This window comes from Maniola hyperantus, chromosome 7 (assembly GCF_902806685.2).
Source record: "Maniola hyperantus chromosome 7, iAphHyp1.2, whole genome shotgun sequence".
Lineage (NCBI taxonomy): Eukaryota > Metazoa > Arthropoda > Insecta > Lepidoptera > Nymphalidae > Maniola > Maniola hyperantus.
This window is the reverse complement of record NC_048542.1, coordinates 6,656,043-6,675,729: the sequence shown is the minus strand read 5'-3', so window position 1 is coordinate 6,675,729 and position 19,687 is coordinate 6,656,043. Positions and strand designations below refer to the sequence as shown.

General features: G+C 34.4%; 1 protein-coding gene across 20 annotated transcripts in view; it reads right to left on the bottom strand.

Annotated features, from left to right (window-relative positions):
* The window catches only part of shot (dystonin-like protein short stop), a 263,692-nt gene that overhangs the window by 72,358 nt on the left and 171,647 nt on the right, over positions 1-19,687 (bottom strand). For 17 of the 20 annotated variants that reach the window (XM_069499573.1, XM_069499572.1, XM_069499576.1 and 14 more), the window contains 8 exons: positions 18,346-18,561; positions 17,819-17,915; positions 15,559-15,679; positions 14,991-15,223; positions 14,525-14,675; positions 13,981-14,064; positions 11,288-11,572; positions 31-143 (listed from right to left, as the gene is read on the bottom strand). In XM_069499573.1, the coding sequence (XP_069355674.1) occupies positions 31-143; positions 11,288-11,572; positions 13,981-14,064; positions 14,525-14,675; positions 14,991-15,223; positions 15,559-15,679; positions 17,819-17,915; positions 18,346-18,561 (1,300 nt within the window). Of the gene's footprint in view, positions 1-30; positions 144-1,110; positions 1,282-11,287; positions 11,573-13,980; positions 14,065-14,524; positions 14,676-14,990; positions 15,224-15,558; positions 15,680-17,818; positions 17,916-18,345; positions 18,562-19,687 lie in introns of those variants that run through there. The other 3 variants (XM_069499580.1, XM_069499584.1, XM_069499578.1) reach the window with 2 other exon arrangements.

The window sequence follows — 19,687 nt, the reverse complement described above, 5'->3', positions numbered from 1 at the left end:
TAAAACCTCCGATTAAAATACAATACTCACTTCTCAGTGGTGTAATGCGTAGTGTAGGTGTGTTCAGTGGTTGCAAGATCCTGCATGTTGAATTCCTGACGGAAGGAACGCGCTGAGCGCGGCGCCATCGCCTCCACGAGGCGCTGAAAAGATGGAAACCGCATTCTTAAGAAAACTTATAGGTAAAAAAAATTAGGTGGGCTTAATTTAAACGATTTTAGGTTAAATTTCTTTATTTAACCCACATTGGGGACGATTCTCTTGTATACAATCTCTAAATTAAACTAAATTAATATGTCTAAATCTAGTGCTATCCTTTCCGCAAGCAACATTATGAAAGGGATAGCAATAGATTTAGACGTGCCATTTTAGTTTAGTTTAGAGATTGTGTACAACGGAATTAGCCACAATATCATTTCGACGGATACTTCGTCTGGGTTTATGTAGTGTGGTCATCACTAGTTATCCATGTACTATCAGGTTGGAACTCACAGTTTAATTATATCTATACAAATACATATATTATGTTTTGATACGTAAAATATCAAACCGAAATTGGCTGATCTTCAGTTCTTACAGTTTATAGGCAGATATTATCCCCTGCAGAGTTACAATTGTAATTTGTTACCCAGAGTACTCTTAAATTGTAATGTTGTTTTATCAAGAGAAGTCGTAAGAATCAGTTCAGCAGAAGTAATTAAAAATCAGTCGTATCAATCAGTAAAGCTAACTAAAACAGTTTAAATAAATACAAAAATATGACTTTGTTCTTCTAATGTACGATGTTTAAATTCAAAATCTCGTTTTTATACTCGCTTTCACAAGTTCAAACTTATCTGTAGAAATACAGATAAGTTTGAACTTGTGTTTAAATCGAAATAACTATAACAGGAATAAAAATCCAGGTACCTATAGAACCGGAGACTAATTGATTTACATTGATGAAATTTAAGCCAAAGATATCTGTATAAAAAGATAACCTAAGCAGGAACCAAAATCAGCCACAACCCACAACTAGTTACCATGGCGAGTCAGCTAAACTCACATTATAAGTACATACTTTGAAAAGTTAGTGTTAGGGCCTCAGAAAAAAATTCACAAAATACCAACCCGACACTCGTACGCGAAGTCATACTCGTAATCCTCCATAATATTATACCAAAAGTTCACAACACAATATCATTTAAACTGATCATACAAAAGTTTCATGATTCACACGGTAATTAAACTTAATTTATAATTAAAGAAACAACAAAGATCATTGTTTGCAGGTACTTAAAAAACATTAAAATAAAATATGCGATAATAAATATATAAAAACAGATTAAACGCTGGAATAGTGCGATTAGAGTAAAGAATTTAAAAACACCGGGACAGAGCGAGTAAACGCGCAACGTGCCAGTTGGAAACTGAATGAAAACCGTAAACCGAAAAATAATAACGCGGATTCTAATTTTAAATCATTTCGTAATGGTTTCCGACGCGTCTAGTCGTAGCGAGTACTTGTGATGATTATTTCATTGGCGTTACGTGATTTAGCGAAATCAGCCAACAGCTGTTTAAGGGTATTTTTGTTGAGGTTAGAAAAGAACGGGCTCGATATTCGAGGGTGCGCGCGCATCCCGATGCGCTGTGCGGTGCTCCAAAATGGGCTACGGGTAAAGTGTAATACCAAATAGGACAAACTAAAATAAGCCGTAGTATGCTGTAGTAAAATGAAAAACCAGTATCTTAATTCCTGAATAGGAACCAATTCCTATTCGCGATCTTAGCACTCCGAACTATTATATTTATATTTTAATCGCAACCGTAAGTAAGTGATGACGATTCCTATCGATGACGATATTCTTTCTAACACTATAATATGCTTAATTCTGAACGTGGTAGGTATAATGACTCAGTTAAGGAAGTTACTGTTAAGTAAGTAATGTTAAAACGCAATCCTATTATCCTGCAAATACATGATTTCAGTTTCGTTTTTTATAACAGGTTTCTTCAATTAGCTAAATGGGACACAACACTCAACATGTACCTCAGTTAAGGAAAGACATAACTGCTAGTAAGTATATTCCATAAAATTCAATCTGTAACTGAATAAAAATGATTGACTGACATTACAAATGTGCAGCTAAAATCGCCGTGTCGAAATTTTGCATGTCGATTTTCTCTACGTAATAATATAACCTAACGAAACAAGCCGGGGCAAACAGCCATAGATAAAAGGCATAAGTAAGTACCTATTTGTAAACGAAATCTAAAAACTAACTTTGATATTTGAAATTCCTCTTTGAAATACAAATAAAACTACATGAAGTACCACAAAGATGTTAACACTGTAATCCACTAAAGCGTAATAGCTAAATATAAAACCGATGACTCAGAATGTACATTAGTTAGCAAAACACTAGATTAAACTCAAAAGAAAAATTGATATGTATGAATGTTTTGAAATGATGATGATGAATTAGTTTTGGTTTGTATCAAAACTTTACTAACAGAATGTTACGGGGAAACATTTTTGAACCAGTTCAGGTCACGACAAAGAAAGGGTTTGTTTTTTTTTAAAGAAAGCGTAGGTATTGATACTTTTAGTTTTACAAAATGATACGGCTTCATCGGTGTTGATTTAGGTTTTTTTAAAATCTCGTGGGAACTCTCATTTTCCGGGATAAAAATAGTCTACTTACCAAACCGTACCAAATTTCTAAAACTTTTTATTTTAGATCTGTCAATGCTTTTTATTGAACAAATACGATATTAAAAGAATTTCAATGTCCATCTCACACCTCCACCGTCAGAGACGCTCAATAGTTACTATAATCATCTATTAATATGTTATCAAAAGCGCACGTGTTTCTAAAATTTTAAATCAATGGACAGTTGGCAGAAAGAAGCCGAAAAATCAGTTACCAATTTCAACGGAATGGCATACGAACTAGCCAACCTAATAAAAACTTGTGAAAATCTTCGCTTGCATCAACACAACAGTATATTTTGAGTGAGAAATCTTAGCAAAAACATCGAGCTATAGCCAAAGAGGTCAACGACCGAATTAAAACGTGCAACGATCTTTACGGCAAAACTGAAATTTATTATTTTAGTAACGCGTTGCAAACTTTGTGTATCAAATCAAATTGGATCAATTGAATACCAAATAATGAAAAATTGAACATCGGAAACAAAAGAGAAAATGGGTGTTTTACTCCAATAATAGAGCTAATAGACAGCACTGAAAGTATAAAAAGGAACGAAAATTGAGTTTGCAGGCCAGTAGCTCCAATTTAGCAAAAGGAACTAGGTACAGCACGCGGCAGAAAGTAATGTACATCGTCGTTACATGTAGAAAGAAATAACATATTTGTAGAGCATTGTCTCTATCGTTGAGACCGACAAAACGTCACATAGGTATGAGTGACAGAGACAACGCACTACAAAGCCGAAATGTCATTCTAAAGGCCGATGTACATTACTTTCTGCCGCGTACTGTACTACTTTTCTTTAATTTATGTAAAAATCTTTCTGGAAGTTATGATGCGTAAAACTATTTAGTTTTAGATCAGTTCAATGCATCATTGCAAAATACCAAGACTTTTTGTAAGGTAACGGTCTGTTTATTTAGAAAAGCAGTGCAAATGGTGCGATTTTCATCAAGTTTTAAGCGGATTTACAAAAACTACAGTCGCAAGCTTAACAGACATTTAATATTTTATTTTAAAGACCCATTGATACTTTGATTATGTACTTAGTTATGCCGTTTTCACTGCGAATAAAAGCGAATGGGCTACTTGACTCAAATCTAATTTCGTCCAATAAATCATTATTTATTATAGTATTTTGCTTAAGACAACGAAATATATCAATAACAATTATTAAAAACGCAGGATGGATATATAAATCCAATTTTAAAAAATACAGTTTTTATTTTTATTTGAAACGCAGAAAACGCTGTCAGCCATGATGTGAAGTCATTAAATATGTAAACAAAGAAATGTCATCCCTATGTCACGCGGGGACTAACGTAGTATCCATATATATAAAATTTAGAGTCCTGACTAACTTATATATCAACGCACAGCCTAAACATCTAAACAGCTGGTCCTAGATACATGAAATTTGGTGGGTGTGTTCTTTGTAGGTAAAGAGAAGGTATCCACTAGGAAAGGATTTTTTGAAATTCCACCCCTGAGTGGGTTAAATGGAGGTTTGAAATTTATGAAGTCCACGCGGGCGAAGTCACGAGCATAAGCTAGTTTTTATATATTTCTAAAAACTCATAGTAAACGTAAAAAAATATCGTTTTCTCTTCATAAATTGAATAAGTTATTAAGTAAGACTTACAACAAAGTGATCTTTGCAAAAATAAATTTGGGTTGAAGTCGTTAGTCATAATATAGGATCCCTTTAAGCAAGTCTTCGCGTGTTACGTATATTTATTTCACTGGGCACTCTAATCCACAACTTTCCTGTGGTCTTTATCGATGCGTTTTTTACATTCTCGGATGATACAATAACGAAAATTACTATATTTTTCATGTACACTAGTATAGAAGTCATGTTTATTAAACTTTGGGAGGTTATGCTGTTGTTTACGAATGCATGACGTCAGAGCACAGATAATCTATCGGCCAAACATGGCCGACAGTGTTTTCACCTGTCTAAGAAAAATATATTTTTAAATTAAAGTTTTACGGTTTTTAGGGCGCAAAAAAATATAGTGTTAATTTTTTTGATATAATAGCACAAATATTAACCATTTAAGACCAACTTTAAAAAAGTGTCAAGTAGCCTATTGGTGAAAATCAAGGAATTATTTTATTCAACGTTTGATTCTATAATACTTACGGCTCCCGATCAATATTCTATTTTAGTCCCCTTGAAAACCGTGACTCGACGGAAATAATGAGCCCGCATGTAGTCGCAACTGAAAATTTTATGACCTTGATTTTGAACGATCCCTTTCGCAGTGTTAATGACATACCTAGATAATAATTCGTTTTTATTATTATTATTTATTTATTTCTTTACAAAGAATATTTACAAGGTTTATAACGATTATGGTGTAAACATAACGTAACTCGGTTGAGTTTTTCTCAACCGAGTTCTTCAGTTGGTTCTGAGTGTTGGTAAAACAAAATAATTGAAAACCCCCACCAATATTTTGGTAATGGGAAGGAAATACGACCTTCAGCGATAAGGATACGATGCAAAGAGAAAGAAAGAGAAGTTACATGGGTAACTTATGAAGTACGATCAAAAGTTCAGAAAAAATTAGTTTCATAAATACGCATTAAAATAAATAAAATAAAACGCGCCCTCCTTTCACAGTTTACTACAGCAAAAATTGAGAATCCCTATTTCTTGGGCGATATGATACGAAATCAAAGAACTTTATCGGTTCTCAGCAGCAAATGTCACGTGATAGTAAAAATAGGCGATCTGGCAATCGGTCGGGTTCATTCTGTAGAGATTACCTTGCCAAATGTCACATGTAATTGATTTCAACACCGGTGAGGTATATTGTGTCGTACGTAGCCCTATTGTAATTAATGTAACATTTAAATATGTATACAACACAAAATGCATTTAATTAGGCAAGTATGGAATTATGGGTACCTACTCAACGATTTTCGTCCTAGTTGACTTGGCGGCGTTAATTCTGATCTAGGCTAATATGCTACCAGTTTTACATTAAATTATTGAAATGACCTAGTATGACACGTTGAGGAAGTACCGCTTAAACCACTGGCGCATTACCTACCTAGTAGACGAATTACTTATTTATGATTAATTTGCAGTAAATACTTTAATAACAACAAGCAGTAGTTAAAATAATAATATGATGATCGATGATTGTTTACTTATTTGTACAACGACAATTAATAAATTATTTATTTTAAGAGCACAGATCGAAAGACATTATTATGTATGCATACACTACCCATAAAATCACAAATAATAAATAAAGTATAGTTCGCGACAGGTCGACATAGCAATCGGGGTGGGGATGCCCCGCACATCCGCACAATCCCCGTGCTAGCCCGATGCGCGGGTGACATGCGGGTGTACGGGGCGTCTCCCCGCCTCATACTAAAAGTAAAAGCCGTTATGCTAAAGCCGATAATTATATAAGAATTTAAAATGTTATAGGGTTAATCCCAAAAGGAAATTCTAGGGTTTACGTAGAGTAGGTATTTATGCATATGCAGGTACTCGCTACTAAAATATAGCACATACGAAACGACGCGACGACGCGACGCTCGATTTTAATATTAGGTCGTTGATTTAACCAAGGTGACTCTGACAGGTTGGTACATGTGTCCGCAATGCAGGATAACTGGGAACATCCCTGAATGATTTTTTGTACCTACCTATTTGAAGTTTCGATAAGAAAAACAGTAGGTAAGTAATGAATATAAGCGACAATGGAAGCTCTATAGTCTCTACTTATATTATCTGATCACTCGTTAGGACTTTCAGTGAATTACCCACGGCCTTAATAAACAAGTCCTTGGAATTTATTATTAACTGATTTGAATTTTTCAACTTATATCTAAATCTTTATTAGGTAATATCCCAAAAAATTTTTACTATTTTATGACATCTTATCTCATCTTATTTAATTTGTCGACAGATAAATTTTTCTTTCAAGGGCCTAGATGTTTATTAAACTTTCCATTTAAATCACCGACGTTTGCTTTTGTACCTACATAATAACAAATATAGACTGAGATATACATAGATTGATGTTTTGTTCTTCAAAATATATTCATCCACTTCACTGTTATAAAGATGTTTCAAATTACGTCGTGAAGTTTTTTGTGTTCAAAACGATCGAAGTTATTCAGAAGGACATCCAAGTTTTAATGTGCTTTTGATTTATTGAGGAAAATAAACAAGCCGCACACCCATATCATTCTCATGGGCTTTAATAATGCTTTCCTATAATATAATATTTTATAACCGCCAATGAAAAGCCTAAAAGTAATTTGGTTTTAAAACGTTAACAACGAAATATTAATCTAAGTACCTACCTAACAGAATGTCAACAACACAAGTTTCGTTGAAAATAATATTTGAATAACTTGAAATGTGATCCTGTAAGTTATATCTGCCGTAACTGCTCAGCCTTTGTCGTGAATAAAGCACAATAAAATATACAGTTTCACAAGAAACCTAACCTAGATGTTACCGTCAAAGAGAAAATATTAAAAAAAACTGCTATTAAAACTGGTTACAGCTGACCGATAAACATTTCTTGTTTTCATTTCTCATGTGATTAAAAATGAATTAAAATCTACTTGAAATCAAAGTATTGATTGCGTTTGTTATAATCGTAATTTTTTAAATTATAATAAAATATTAATTTATATATTTTTATCATGCAATCGGAATCTTATTAAAACGCAACAAAGTAAAAGTATGCTGTTCGATAAATCATGGAAAACAGAAACGCATTTTAAATGAATAAACAAATTTCTTTTGTCCCACAGGCCGAGACCTTAGATAATGTTAATACTGCACAACACAGGCACTCAACATTGATTTGCACTACAAGTTTTTCGTCGTTCGAAATTCGAAAGCCGATAGCTTGAGCGCGTCACGCAGTTTGGCACGGAATGCGTCAAGCGGCTGTTGTCGTTCGCGCGATACTGAAAAAGCGAGCACAAATTCGCAAATCTTCATACTCTATCAAAATCGTGTGTACTCTATAGCTATCATTGATAAATTGACTGCAACAATTATTATTATATGTGACGTATCTTATCGCTAATATTATTTTACTATGGTCTGTAATCTGTAAGCCGATAAATAACACTCAGGAAAAGAAAGTTAACAAACCTACTCTTAATATCGTTATCTTTATTATGTATCCGATATATTATATCAGTGTTATGGTATAAATATTTCACTAGGACAGCAAACACAAAAAAGAAATACTTTCATAGGCATGAGTGAGCGTTTTCTCACATTAGTATGACATTTTTCCATATTCATATTTTGCTCTATCAATTAAATCGTAAATCCCCTCAGCTGCAACGATTAAAGACTCGACCACTTATAATGATTGAAACTATAATAATAATGATTAGCACCAATTATTACAATGCGCACTTCTAAGCCATTGAATATGAAACATGCCAGTAGGTACAGTAATTACTTTATGTATATTGTAGTGTATGTACATCATGCACCGATATAAAATATGGCAATAACATTTTAATTTCCTCATAAACGTAGTTAACGACGACTTACTGCAAACCTTTGAAAGTATTCTGTTCATATAAAGTTATTTTTTTAAACGAAAACAGTTTTTTCTTTCGTTACGTCATTAGAAGTATACTACATAATATTATACTTAATATATTGTGCAAAATAACGGATTTTAACGGACGCTATGATATCATCGCGATTTGCTTAAAATATTCCCACTTTATATTCTAACGATAGGTATTAAAATTAACATTTAGTTAAACTTATTAAGCACTGATTGACTATATTACCTAATAAGCTAGACCAAATATTAAATCTTTTGTATATGTATCTGATATATAAAAGTTAATGTTTGTCTGTTTATTCGTTACCTATTTTAATGACATCGTTTATCCGACTGAGCACGGTTGTTGTTGGCCACTCACGTTAAGGTTTCTGACAGTACCATCAAGATTTATGACATAAATTATGAGGATTGCTCTGAATAGGTGTTTGACCTCATTCCACCCTCCTTTTTTACACCCTCACTAGCTAGGGTAGTGGGGTGCCTGGTGTACTACGACCGCCTGTTGTGCCAAGTCCTTTTTTCCACGCACATAACTATGGAACCAACTCTCACCGGGCGATGTTCCCACTAGATTAAACCCTGGGTTTATTCAAGGAGCGGACCAACAAATTCTTGAAAGGCCGGCAACGCATTGGCGCACAGCATTGGCGGTTCTCTGGTGCTGCAAATGTTCATGGGCAGCGGTAATCACTTAACATCAGGTGACCTGCCTGCTCGTTTGCTAGCTATTTTTGTTTTTAAAAAATAAACAAAACTCAAAACAAACACAGCAGCTTAAACTAAACTAAACCCGAAACTCATCCGCGGTCGAGTAAAAAATTAATAACACTCGTCAGCAGTACGATGTATTGGTTTCAATCACGATACTACCAAACAAAATATTATGACTGATCATATCGCAGTTATTACTGTAATTGATCCCTTGAAGAGTTCCACAGACAACTAACAGAAGCATCTGGTATCGAATTGGATGCACTTATAGCTCCTTCCGAATCAATTTACCGATTCAATTACGATACAGCTAATCGTTATGGGTGAAATAAACTTTGCAAAGAGAAATACTTTAAATGTGAAATTGATTAAACATGATAATATTATGCATTTCGTGATTAGATAAGTTTGTTACATAGGGCAACCTATAAGTATTCCTTTATTAATTAAAAACATCAATATAATGAGTATTTGATATAAAAATCCTTTATTCTGACTGAATAATTACCTGTACAACCTTACCTTGTGTTGTAGAGTTATAAATAGACATTATTGTTTGAATTGAACATTTAAACGAAATCTGGATACAATATAAAATGAGCAAGGTCAAAAAATAAGTAGTTTTAGATATAAACAAGAACAAATCAATATAATCAACTATATAGACCGCGTGTCCGCGTGGATTTAGGTTTTTAAATATCCCTTTGGCAACTTTTTGATTTTTCGGTATAAAAAGTAGTCTGTGTCCGTCTGGATACAATCTAACCGTGTAAGTAGATGATGCCTGCAACTTCATCCACATGGGTTTAGGTGCTTTTAAAATCCCGTGGGAACCCTATAATTTTCGGGACCAAATGTCCTTCCTCTGGATGCTAGCTACTCGTATATCTGTATATACCCATAAAAATCGGTTAAATGGATGGGTCGTGAAAATCTAGCAGACAGACACACTTTCTCATTTGCAATGAATGATATGAATTACTTGGTATAATTGAAAATAGGGAACTCTGTGAATTCTTAATTCAATAACATCGTATACTATTAAAGGTATAACATTTAAAAAGTAGGTTAAGAAGTATTTTTAAAATAAATAATAACAAAACCATATTTAGAAAGCATAGAGCACCCAAGCTAACCTTTGAAATCGTAAAGTCAATTACACGATCTGCAATAAAACATTTATTATCGGCCCACGTCGTCTGTACGGAGCAGGGAGTGGGTGTCGTTCTACCTTATACGGGAATAGGATTGGATCATAGCCATCATAGCATATACGTTTAAAGAGTCACCTAAATTGTTTATGCCGTTTTCGGTATACCTTAAGCTGATTCTTGTTAAGAAAATCTATCAGGAATCTAAATTGCGGATTCTATTTGGAAATACTTCTTTGTAGCCCACATGTTTGATTAAGATACGAGTACAATTTAAGCGCCACGAGAATATTTGCCGGACCGATAAAAAATCTATAAAAAATAAATTTACATTGGCATCGATTCTCATGTTTTTCTCTGAACTAAATTTAGAGCTTCTGCATCTTTTTCTTTTTAATATGGCTAAACAAAGACGGAAGATTTTAGTGCACGCTACAAAACAATAGGCACGCGATCGGCAGCTAAAATCACGAGGTTTGATAGTTCTTAAATACATTCGTTTTGTCTGTCCTGTTCTTATTACATTGGTAAGAAAAAGATGCGAATACTCTTAATTTTACTTGCGTTTAGAATTAGCACCATTACTTACTTAAGTGATATTCTACACATGTGTGGCATTTTACGACGAAAAAATATTTACGTTCCTATTTTACGTATTGAATCATGCTAAAATCTTTTGTAAACACGTTTTATATACTAACATCAGATATATAAACCCTTATCTAATTTGTTATTCAAAACCACGTTCGAGTAAAATAGTAAACGACCTTCTTCGAGGTCCAAGTTGATAAAATGACATAATCGTGACATCATTTGCTGTGAATTAAGTGAAACGACACGGTCCGTCGAGGACATGTACCTACATAAAATAATATTGATGGTAAGGATTACTTTTGTTATAAAAATTCTTGGCAGGTGCAGTCATGTAAATATGTAGGTACTTAAAAAGACGTCAACTTCGACGTCTTGATTGATATACCAACTATTTAGATACTAACCAGCACTACCTGTAAACGACACAGTTTTTAAACAAAATATAATCATAATTTTTCAAAATCAATGGCAGCTTCTTGAAGGTCAAAATATATTTATGTTTTACAACAAACTGTCAATGATACAAAAAGGAAAACATATTTTAAAGACTCACCAATGTAACAATATCTCCTGGATTGGCGGCCGCTATCCTTCTTAATCTTTCATACAACATGTCTAGGAGTCTTTGGTGTTTAGCGTTCAACTCGTCAAGTTCCTTCGCCACTGCTTCCGCACCAGAAGGAATTTGCTCTCCAGGTATGACATCCATGCAGCCTCGGTTTCTTAGACGCTCTGCGAGTTCCATATCCGCCTGTCGTTTTAGTTGCCTTGTGTCCAGGGATGGGTGTATTTCCTCGCATAGCCATTCGACGTATCGCTGGCATCTCGACGAGTGGATCTAGTTCGAGTTAGGGGGGAAGCGTGTTAAGTTATATAGGTTAGTTTACGACCTGCCCTTAGAATCTCCTTGCGCTAAATCTAAACGTTCGTGCAATGTTTTTAATTTTCAAAGTTATCAGAACAAGATTAAATCCATTTTTGGTGCAATTTTAAGGACAAATCGCTATCGGTTAAAATAAAGCGTTTAAATTAAACTTAATTTTAAAATAGCCTCGCATACATCCTTTCTTGCGCCGGTAAGTATAGAGTACTCATTTTGGACTATTGACTTTTACATACGAAATAGGCGACACTTCCAAATATAAACACATCCAGACGCCAACATTTACTCAGTACACATTCTGAGCACATTCATACTCATCTTGGAAAACAATAGCCAATTGATTTTCATTTATTAAGAGTCCAGCTAGGTGTTGTAGGATTACGTCATGCTGGAATAATTCTACAGGTTTGTTTTCAGGTTTTCTAAGCGTGCATCACCCAGCGTGCGTACACTTTAAAACACCCATCGTGCATCTTTAGGAATCCCAAAGCATAGTTGAGACTAATTTACATATTTTTTATATGATTTTGTAATTACTAGCGTCCCATTTATTTAAAGGTAGATTATGAATTTGTCAATTGTACTAGTGCATATAAAAAGTAGTGTAGATTTAACTGTAAAACGATTGTGTAGCTAAACTTTTTTTTTACTTTTTTACTGCTTATTATTCAGTAATTGTACGTAGACAACACTGTCAGACAAGACATGCAAAGCAAAAGAACATTGACCTTAATACTCCTTAGAAAAAAATCAGCGCCGCCTTTATTTTATTGCGCTGCGTTATATCAAGAAATTCATTTGAATTTCAAATTTGTAACGAATGTGCCTTATCGGCATTTCCAATAACAATATTTTTTTTGCTTTAGTAACATTAACATTGCGTAATGCAAGTGGCAGTCATATATTGCCGTTTGTATGAACATGTATGTATTCGATCTCACAAACATCCCGCATTCAAAGAAGTTGTTAGTAAAATTTAATTTGAAGCATTGTAGCATTCCAAACACACTCCTTTGCAAAAAATGGGCATCTATACAAACAAACTGTACGAGGCCCTACTATAAGTGTTTTAGAACACAGCAGTAATTGCATAGTCTTCTCTTGGTCTTCGTAAGTCGTAACACCCGCCGGCGTCAGTCCTCGCCATATAGTGAAATCAAGCTTCATCAGATGACCCATGCGAGTTGCGACCCATGCAATTGGGCCGAAATATCGACAAATAAAACCATCAAATGAATCGTGGTATGCACCCGTTATCTACATTCAAATATGTACGCTATTCCAGTTTGTTTCCAGAATGCAACATTTCTTGCAAATCTCAAATGGACAATCTGGTACTCACGGAGCGGAGTAACTTAAGGCAACTTAGTTACTAAGGTAACTTATCCCGGCAGTTACAACTGCTAGAAGCCTCCTCCTCACCATCTATAGACCAACTACTTCTAAGTTTTTTGAGGTCTTTCTCTCCCAGATCCTGAAGAGTAACTATTTATTGATAATGTAGTAGTAAAAATAAATTATTACCAATTTAAACAATAAATCAAAACCGCCCGTTTTTTGCAAAGAGGTTTATTATAGAAAGTTTTATTAATAAAGCAGTTTTTAAACTCAAAAGCATTAATTGACGGCGTGCCAAAGCGGCATGCAGTTGCAGTGAAAAGACAGAATTGTCAAGAACACGAAACGAAAACGTACAAAAGGACCAAAAAACCCAGAGGCAACAACAAGACGAGGAAAAAGAAGGAAAGACGCTGGACAGATTTTTCTCTCAATTTATACAAAAACCTTTCACAATCTCTCAAAAATGAACCAGTATAGGCAGCTAACTTAAGAAAATAGTACTTAGAATATTCTATCGGCGAGTTATCTGCCGATACATAACGACTGAAAACGAATATGATTTGGAAAATCCCATGTGCAATCTCTGATATATATGTTCTTCACACGTCAATTAAGTTTTAACTTGACCGTCATTTGAATTAAAATGCGTAATAGTTTAGTCTACACTTGGAAGTTCATTACAACATACTTGTTAAGGTCATCTTAGCCAATGTAACTTATTTTGAATACAAATTCAAATCTAGTCTATGTTTAAAGGACATTGTGGCTAATTATTTTGTATACAATCTCTAAACTAAAATGACAGGTCTAAAATATATTGCTATGTACTCGTAGGATAACGTTCATAATACTCCCTGCCGAAAAGGATGGCAATAGATTTAGGCCTGTCTGTTTAGTTTAGTTTACAGATTGCGTACAACAGAATTAAGCCACAATGGTTCATGGTGTCTTTACATTACAGAAGTATCACAGACTGCCAAAGAGAAAGGATCTTAAGTGATGTTCGGTTCAGACAATCTTACCTTTGCTTCTCGAATAAATCTTCCGCCATCTACATTCACTTTTTCAATCTTTGGTGTTCTTTCTACGGCACTCGTCAGTAGGGCCTGTAATTTTTTCATGATTATATAAAGTTTAATTATTATTAGCTGCCCACAAGACAGAATAATGAATAATTGCGAATTAAAATTGATATAGTTATTTTAATTAGAAAAGAAAGGGTAACCGCTGATTTCCTTGCCAACCTAACTTTTCTCAATAGAATCTTCTTTTCGAACCAGTGCAAGTCTTGACCTGTTATGAGCGCTTATAAAGTAAGCCTACTCAAAATTAATTAATTATTTTCATTTCGTTAATACTTAAATAGTATTTTTTTAGATGTTGTTTTACTAATTATATTTATTAATTAGTTTCCACAGTCGGATTTCATAACTCTAAGAATATCCTTCAGAGATCACTACTAAGCGATAAGGCCGCTTTTGGTCTTTACTTAATTTTGAACTCTTTTATTTTACTTTCAGTCTTTAAATTATTGTGAATAAATATTATTTAAGAAAGTCGTCATACCCTGGTAGGCTCCAACTGTTCTTTGGGCCTGATTTCGATCGGCGGTTGCGACTGCAACTTGCTGTAAGCGTCGTCGATCCATTCGGCCTCTTTCTCTAGCCCGGCGTTGTAGTTGCGTAGCAGTTGATACGCCGCTTCGCAACTTCGTAGTCTGTTAGTAACGAGAAAAATAGTGAGTTGCTCTACGAACATTTCTACAATAGAACCCAAACTCCTTGACTAACGCGTTACTATCTTAGATTGCATTGTTACTTACCAGGTAAGTTGCTGTCAAGGGAAAAATTGTAATTAATCTAAAGCCGCGATTACACCTGTGAGTTTCACTCACGTAAGTAGCTTACGTAATTAATTGATAAATGACACTTATAAGAGTGTTTACATTAGTAAATTTGTCACAAGTTAATCATGTAAGCTACTTACGTGAGTAAAACTTACGGGTGTAATTTCAGCCTAAAGGAAACCTTACCTTTCAGCCAGCTGTCCGCACACATTGTTCCACCTGTGGTTCAGCTGCGTCACCTCTTTGTCGAGGCGTTCAAGGTCTATGTGCTTGCCGGATCGCGGCAACGAGGTATGAGGGAGGGCTGCCCTCGAGCTTTCCACAAGACGGCGGCAGTTTTCCGCGTCATCGTTCATTTGGTCAACTTGAATTTGTTGCTTGCTGACTGCAACTTGCATTCGGAGTAAGTCTTCGTGAATCTAAAGTAGGGAAAATAAGCAAATATCTAATGGTGCGCTTCCATGGGCAATTTTCTAAGCAATTTTGTTTGGCAATGCGTATGGATCAATCTAGAGCAATTATTTCGCATAACATTGCTGAAATTTTTAGGTATTGCGGGGTATTACAGTAAATTGCTCCATGTGGTCGTGACGTCATAATTGCACGGAATTGAGGAATTTCAATTGCCTTTGTATGCGTACCTTAAGGCAATCGTGGATACTGACTGACTGGAGGCTTCGATCACAAATTAAAAGTAGCTCTTTTATGAGAGGTATTTCCAATAGTTACTAGAAAATACAAAATGGCTGCTTACGTCTTTCAGCAGTTCGACATCGTCAGGCAAATCGCTGAACTGCGCGAGTTTGATCTCAAACTCGGAAATTGTCTGGTTGTTTTCTTCTATACTGTTTACAACTATTTCGACGAACTTTAATCTGTAACAAAAGTATAACAGGTTAAAAACGAAAGTATTATTAGTAGATTACTAGCGTCCGTCCGCGGCTTTACTCGTCGAAAAATAAGCCCTCTTTATTTCTTAACCCGAGGGGATTTAGAAATATCCGACCGCGTGCTTATCTACATTATAAAGTGGATCCTATGTAAAATTTCAGCTTTCAACGTCCAAGGTTTGGGCTGGGCGTTGACTGACTGGGCGTCAGTCAGTGAATTACGACTCAACTTTTTTGTATTTTATAAATGCTGGCGTCGATTCTGTTGTCTCTCTGAACAAAATTTGGAGTATCTGCGTCTTTTCTTTTTAATATTGCTAAAATATGATAGCACATGAATTTTACATTTACAGACTCAAACAATAGGCTCGCGACTGGCAGCTAAATTCATGAGGTTTGACAGAATTAAATTAAATTTAAAACTGTCAAACTGTGTCTGTCCTTTTTATCTTACACTAGCTGATCCCCGCGGCTTCGCCCGCGTAGATTTAGGTTTTTAAAGATCCCGTATAGCCTATGTCACTCAGGAATAATGTAGCTTTCTACTGGTGAAAGAATTTTTAAAATTGGTTCAGTAGTTCTAAAGATTACCCCCTACAAACAAACTTAACGACATTACCTCTTTATATAATACTAGCTGATCCCCGCGGCTTCGCCCGCGTAGATTTAGGTTTTTAAAGATCCCGTATAGCCTATGTCACTCAGGAATAATGTAGCTTTCTACTGGTGAAAGAATTTTTAAAATCGGTATACAGTAGTTCTAAAGATTACCCCCTACAAACAAACTTAACGACATTACCTCTTTATATAATACAACGGGCCGTGCAGCAGAAATCGTAATATTTTAATTTCGCCATAACTTCAAAACCAAACGTCCAATTTTAATCATTCAAAGACCAAATATTATCTCCATAAACTGTTCTTAGTGATGAAATCATTTATTTTGATAAGGATTAATAGCATGAGTAAAATAAACGCGTTTAAATGTAGTCCAAATAAAATTCAAGATTTTTAAATAAAAAAATGGTTGCTGTGCCTCACTCGACATAGATGGGTATAGTGTGTCGCGGACTTTTTTGTAGATATTTATAAGATCTACAATTAATTAGAACATTTTATGGTTCTATCTTTTATAGTTTAGGCAGCGTACGCAAAATAAGTAACTTTTCTGGTTGATTTTTTACACCTTGTGTCCGAAAAACCCAAATATCTTACGGAACCCTATTTTTTTTCCAAAATAAAATATAGCCTATGTTACTCGTGGATAATGTAGCTTTCGAATGGTGAAAGAATTTTTAAAATCGGTCCAGTAGTTTTTGAGCCTATTCAGTACAAACAAACAAACAAACAAACAAACAAACAAACAAACAAACAAACAAAGTTTTCCTCTTTATAATATTAGTGTAGACAACGGGCCGTGCAGCAGAAATCGTAATATTTTAATTTCGCCATAACTTCAAAACCAAACGTCCAATTTTAATCATTCAAAGACCAAATATTATCTCCATAAACTGTTCTTAGTGATGAAATCATTTATTTTGATAAGGATTAATAGCATGAGTAAAATAAACGCGTTTAAATGTAGTCCAAAAAAAATTCAAGATTTTTAAATAAAAAAATGGTTGCTGTGCCTCACTCGACATAGATGGGTATAGTGTGTCGCGGACTTTTTTGTAGATATTTATAAGATCTACAATTAATTAGAACATTTTATGGTTCTATCTTTTATAGTTTAGGCAGCGTACGCAAAATAAGTAACTTTTCTGGTTGATTTTTTACACCTTGTGTCCGAAAAACCCAAATATCTTACGGAACCCTATTTTTTTCCAAAATAAAATATAGCCTATGTTACTCGTGGATAATGTAGCTTTCGAATGGTGAAAGAATTTTTAAAATCGGTCCAGTAGTTTTTGAGCCTATTCAGTACAAACAAACAAACAAACAAACAAACAAACAAACAAACAAACAAACAAACAAACAAACAAAGTTTTCCTCTTTATAATATTAGTGTAGATTAGTAAGAAGAGATACAGATACTATAAAATTTAGTTGTGCTCAGAATCAGTACCATTGTACGTTTTTGTATTTTCTGAAAAATCATAAAGATATATAAGTCTTGTTTACCTTTCAACGAATAGCTGACTCTTGGATTGCAGGTCATTCCATTTGCCCATGACCTTGTCAAGATTCTTCTTCATTGCGGGTGTCTTGAGCGCGATGCCTGCCAACAACATATAGGTCAGTGACACAACTGTTGTACTCCAATCAATACTGAGAACCATGTGTCATACGGATATGACTTCAGATCCTGAGATTTTATATTTCCTTAGAGAAACATAATATCAGCAAATCACATTGGTAGGACTATATTTAGTTCCTAGGCCTTAATATAAAACAAACAACTAATTTTAAAGACCGCTAATCTTGCTAAATACTGTGTGTGTAGCTGTTTTCCACACAACAGTGATAATATTTAAATGCAGATTTTTTAAAGCTTTATCTTAGTGTGTGAGTATTCAAACCTCTTACAAACACAGCTAAAGTTTGGGCCGCCTAAAGATAGAACCTAGATTTATTTTTATGGAATCCTGGAAAAAGTTTAACCATCCATATATTTACGTAGTCTTTAAATAAATTAAGAGTTTAAATACCTCTGAATGTAGTCTGCACTTCTTCTACATCAGATGATAACGTAAGAAGGCTGCTTTCCCAATCCTTATGCTGTAAGACTAGGTGTTCCAAAGAGTCCAAATCTCTTGGAATGTGGCTCGCGATACGCTCATGCAGCTGCCTTTCGAAGACTTCCAGCCTTTCCAGCAGGTTCGAAGATTGTTCGGTGAAAATACGCGCTGCATTCTTTGAATCCTCTGCAAATAAAAGTTACCGTTAGTGATTGGAAACATTTTGTGATATAGGTACAATAAATTCTAGATCAATCAAAGTTATCATAGGTTAATTTTATTTTGATACCTCTAGTACCAGAGTTTATTTTAGTTCGACACAAAACGATGATATTTTTTTTAGAAATACCAACGCTATTTTTTAAGGTGAAATCCATTCCAAATTAGATAGTTTGTCTTAATCAAACAATCAGATTTGATAGGTAATTTGAAACACAAAAATTGTTCTTAAATTTTATATAACTGAAAAAAATTTAAGTGGACAAATATAATCAATTTGAGCACAAGACATGATTTTACTAAGAAATTGTTTTCACCATTACTCCGCTCACTGTAATACCGCATTAATACCGCTATTTCCCGACTCAATATTTGCATCAAAACAAATCAAACAAAACGGACGACAATGACCGCCAATTCAAGCTAGACACAAAAAAAATACACCTGACAGCTTATAGTCGCACCAAGTTCTTTCCACTGAATGCTCTGAGTAAACGAGAATTGTGTTACGTAACATCTAAACCCAGTTTAAGGGGAAAGGAAGTGTCAAATCGCGAAAATGCTGTAAATTTGAAGAAAAAGATTTTCTTTCCTAAAGCATTAATAGCTATTAAATACATGTAATAAAAAACTTCAATTTGTGAAGATCATAATGACCTATATCACATTTGTTCAAATTATCCCGTTTTTTGAAGAATTGATGTTGAAAACATTGCTATGATCTACTTGTTTTGTTGTTTTTTTCTTTAACGGCTAAACGTGTTAAATTCAAACCATCACAAAACAATATGTTTAGGTTATCTTATCATTTTAAATTATTGGTTTTAAACTAAATGTATTTCATTTCTTAAATAATCTAAAACGAACGGAAATTATTCATTTTCTTGCAGGCGCTAAATCCTGTCAGTAGCCTTTTGGCTGTCATGGCGGGCGGAGCTGCGCGCATCCATTTCTTCGTAAAATTACGCTATAAACTTATTATTTTTGAATGAAAGTTGTGTTTATATGTACTGGTAATGGTTGAATAATAAAATAGGGATTTATTTATCTCAAAATGAAGCCTGCTCACTACTCAAATTTATTTTAAAATTAT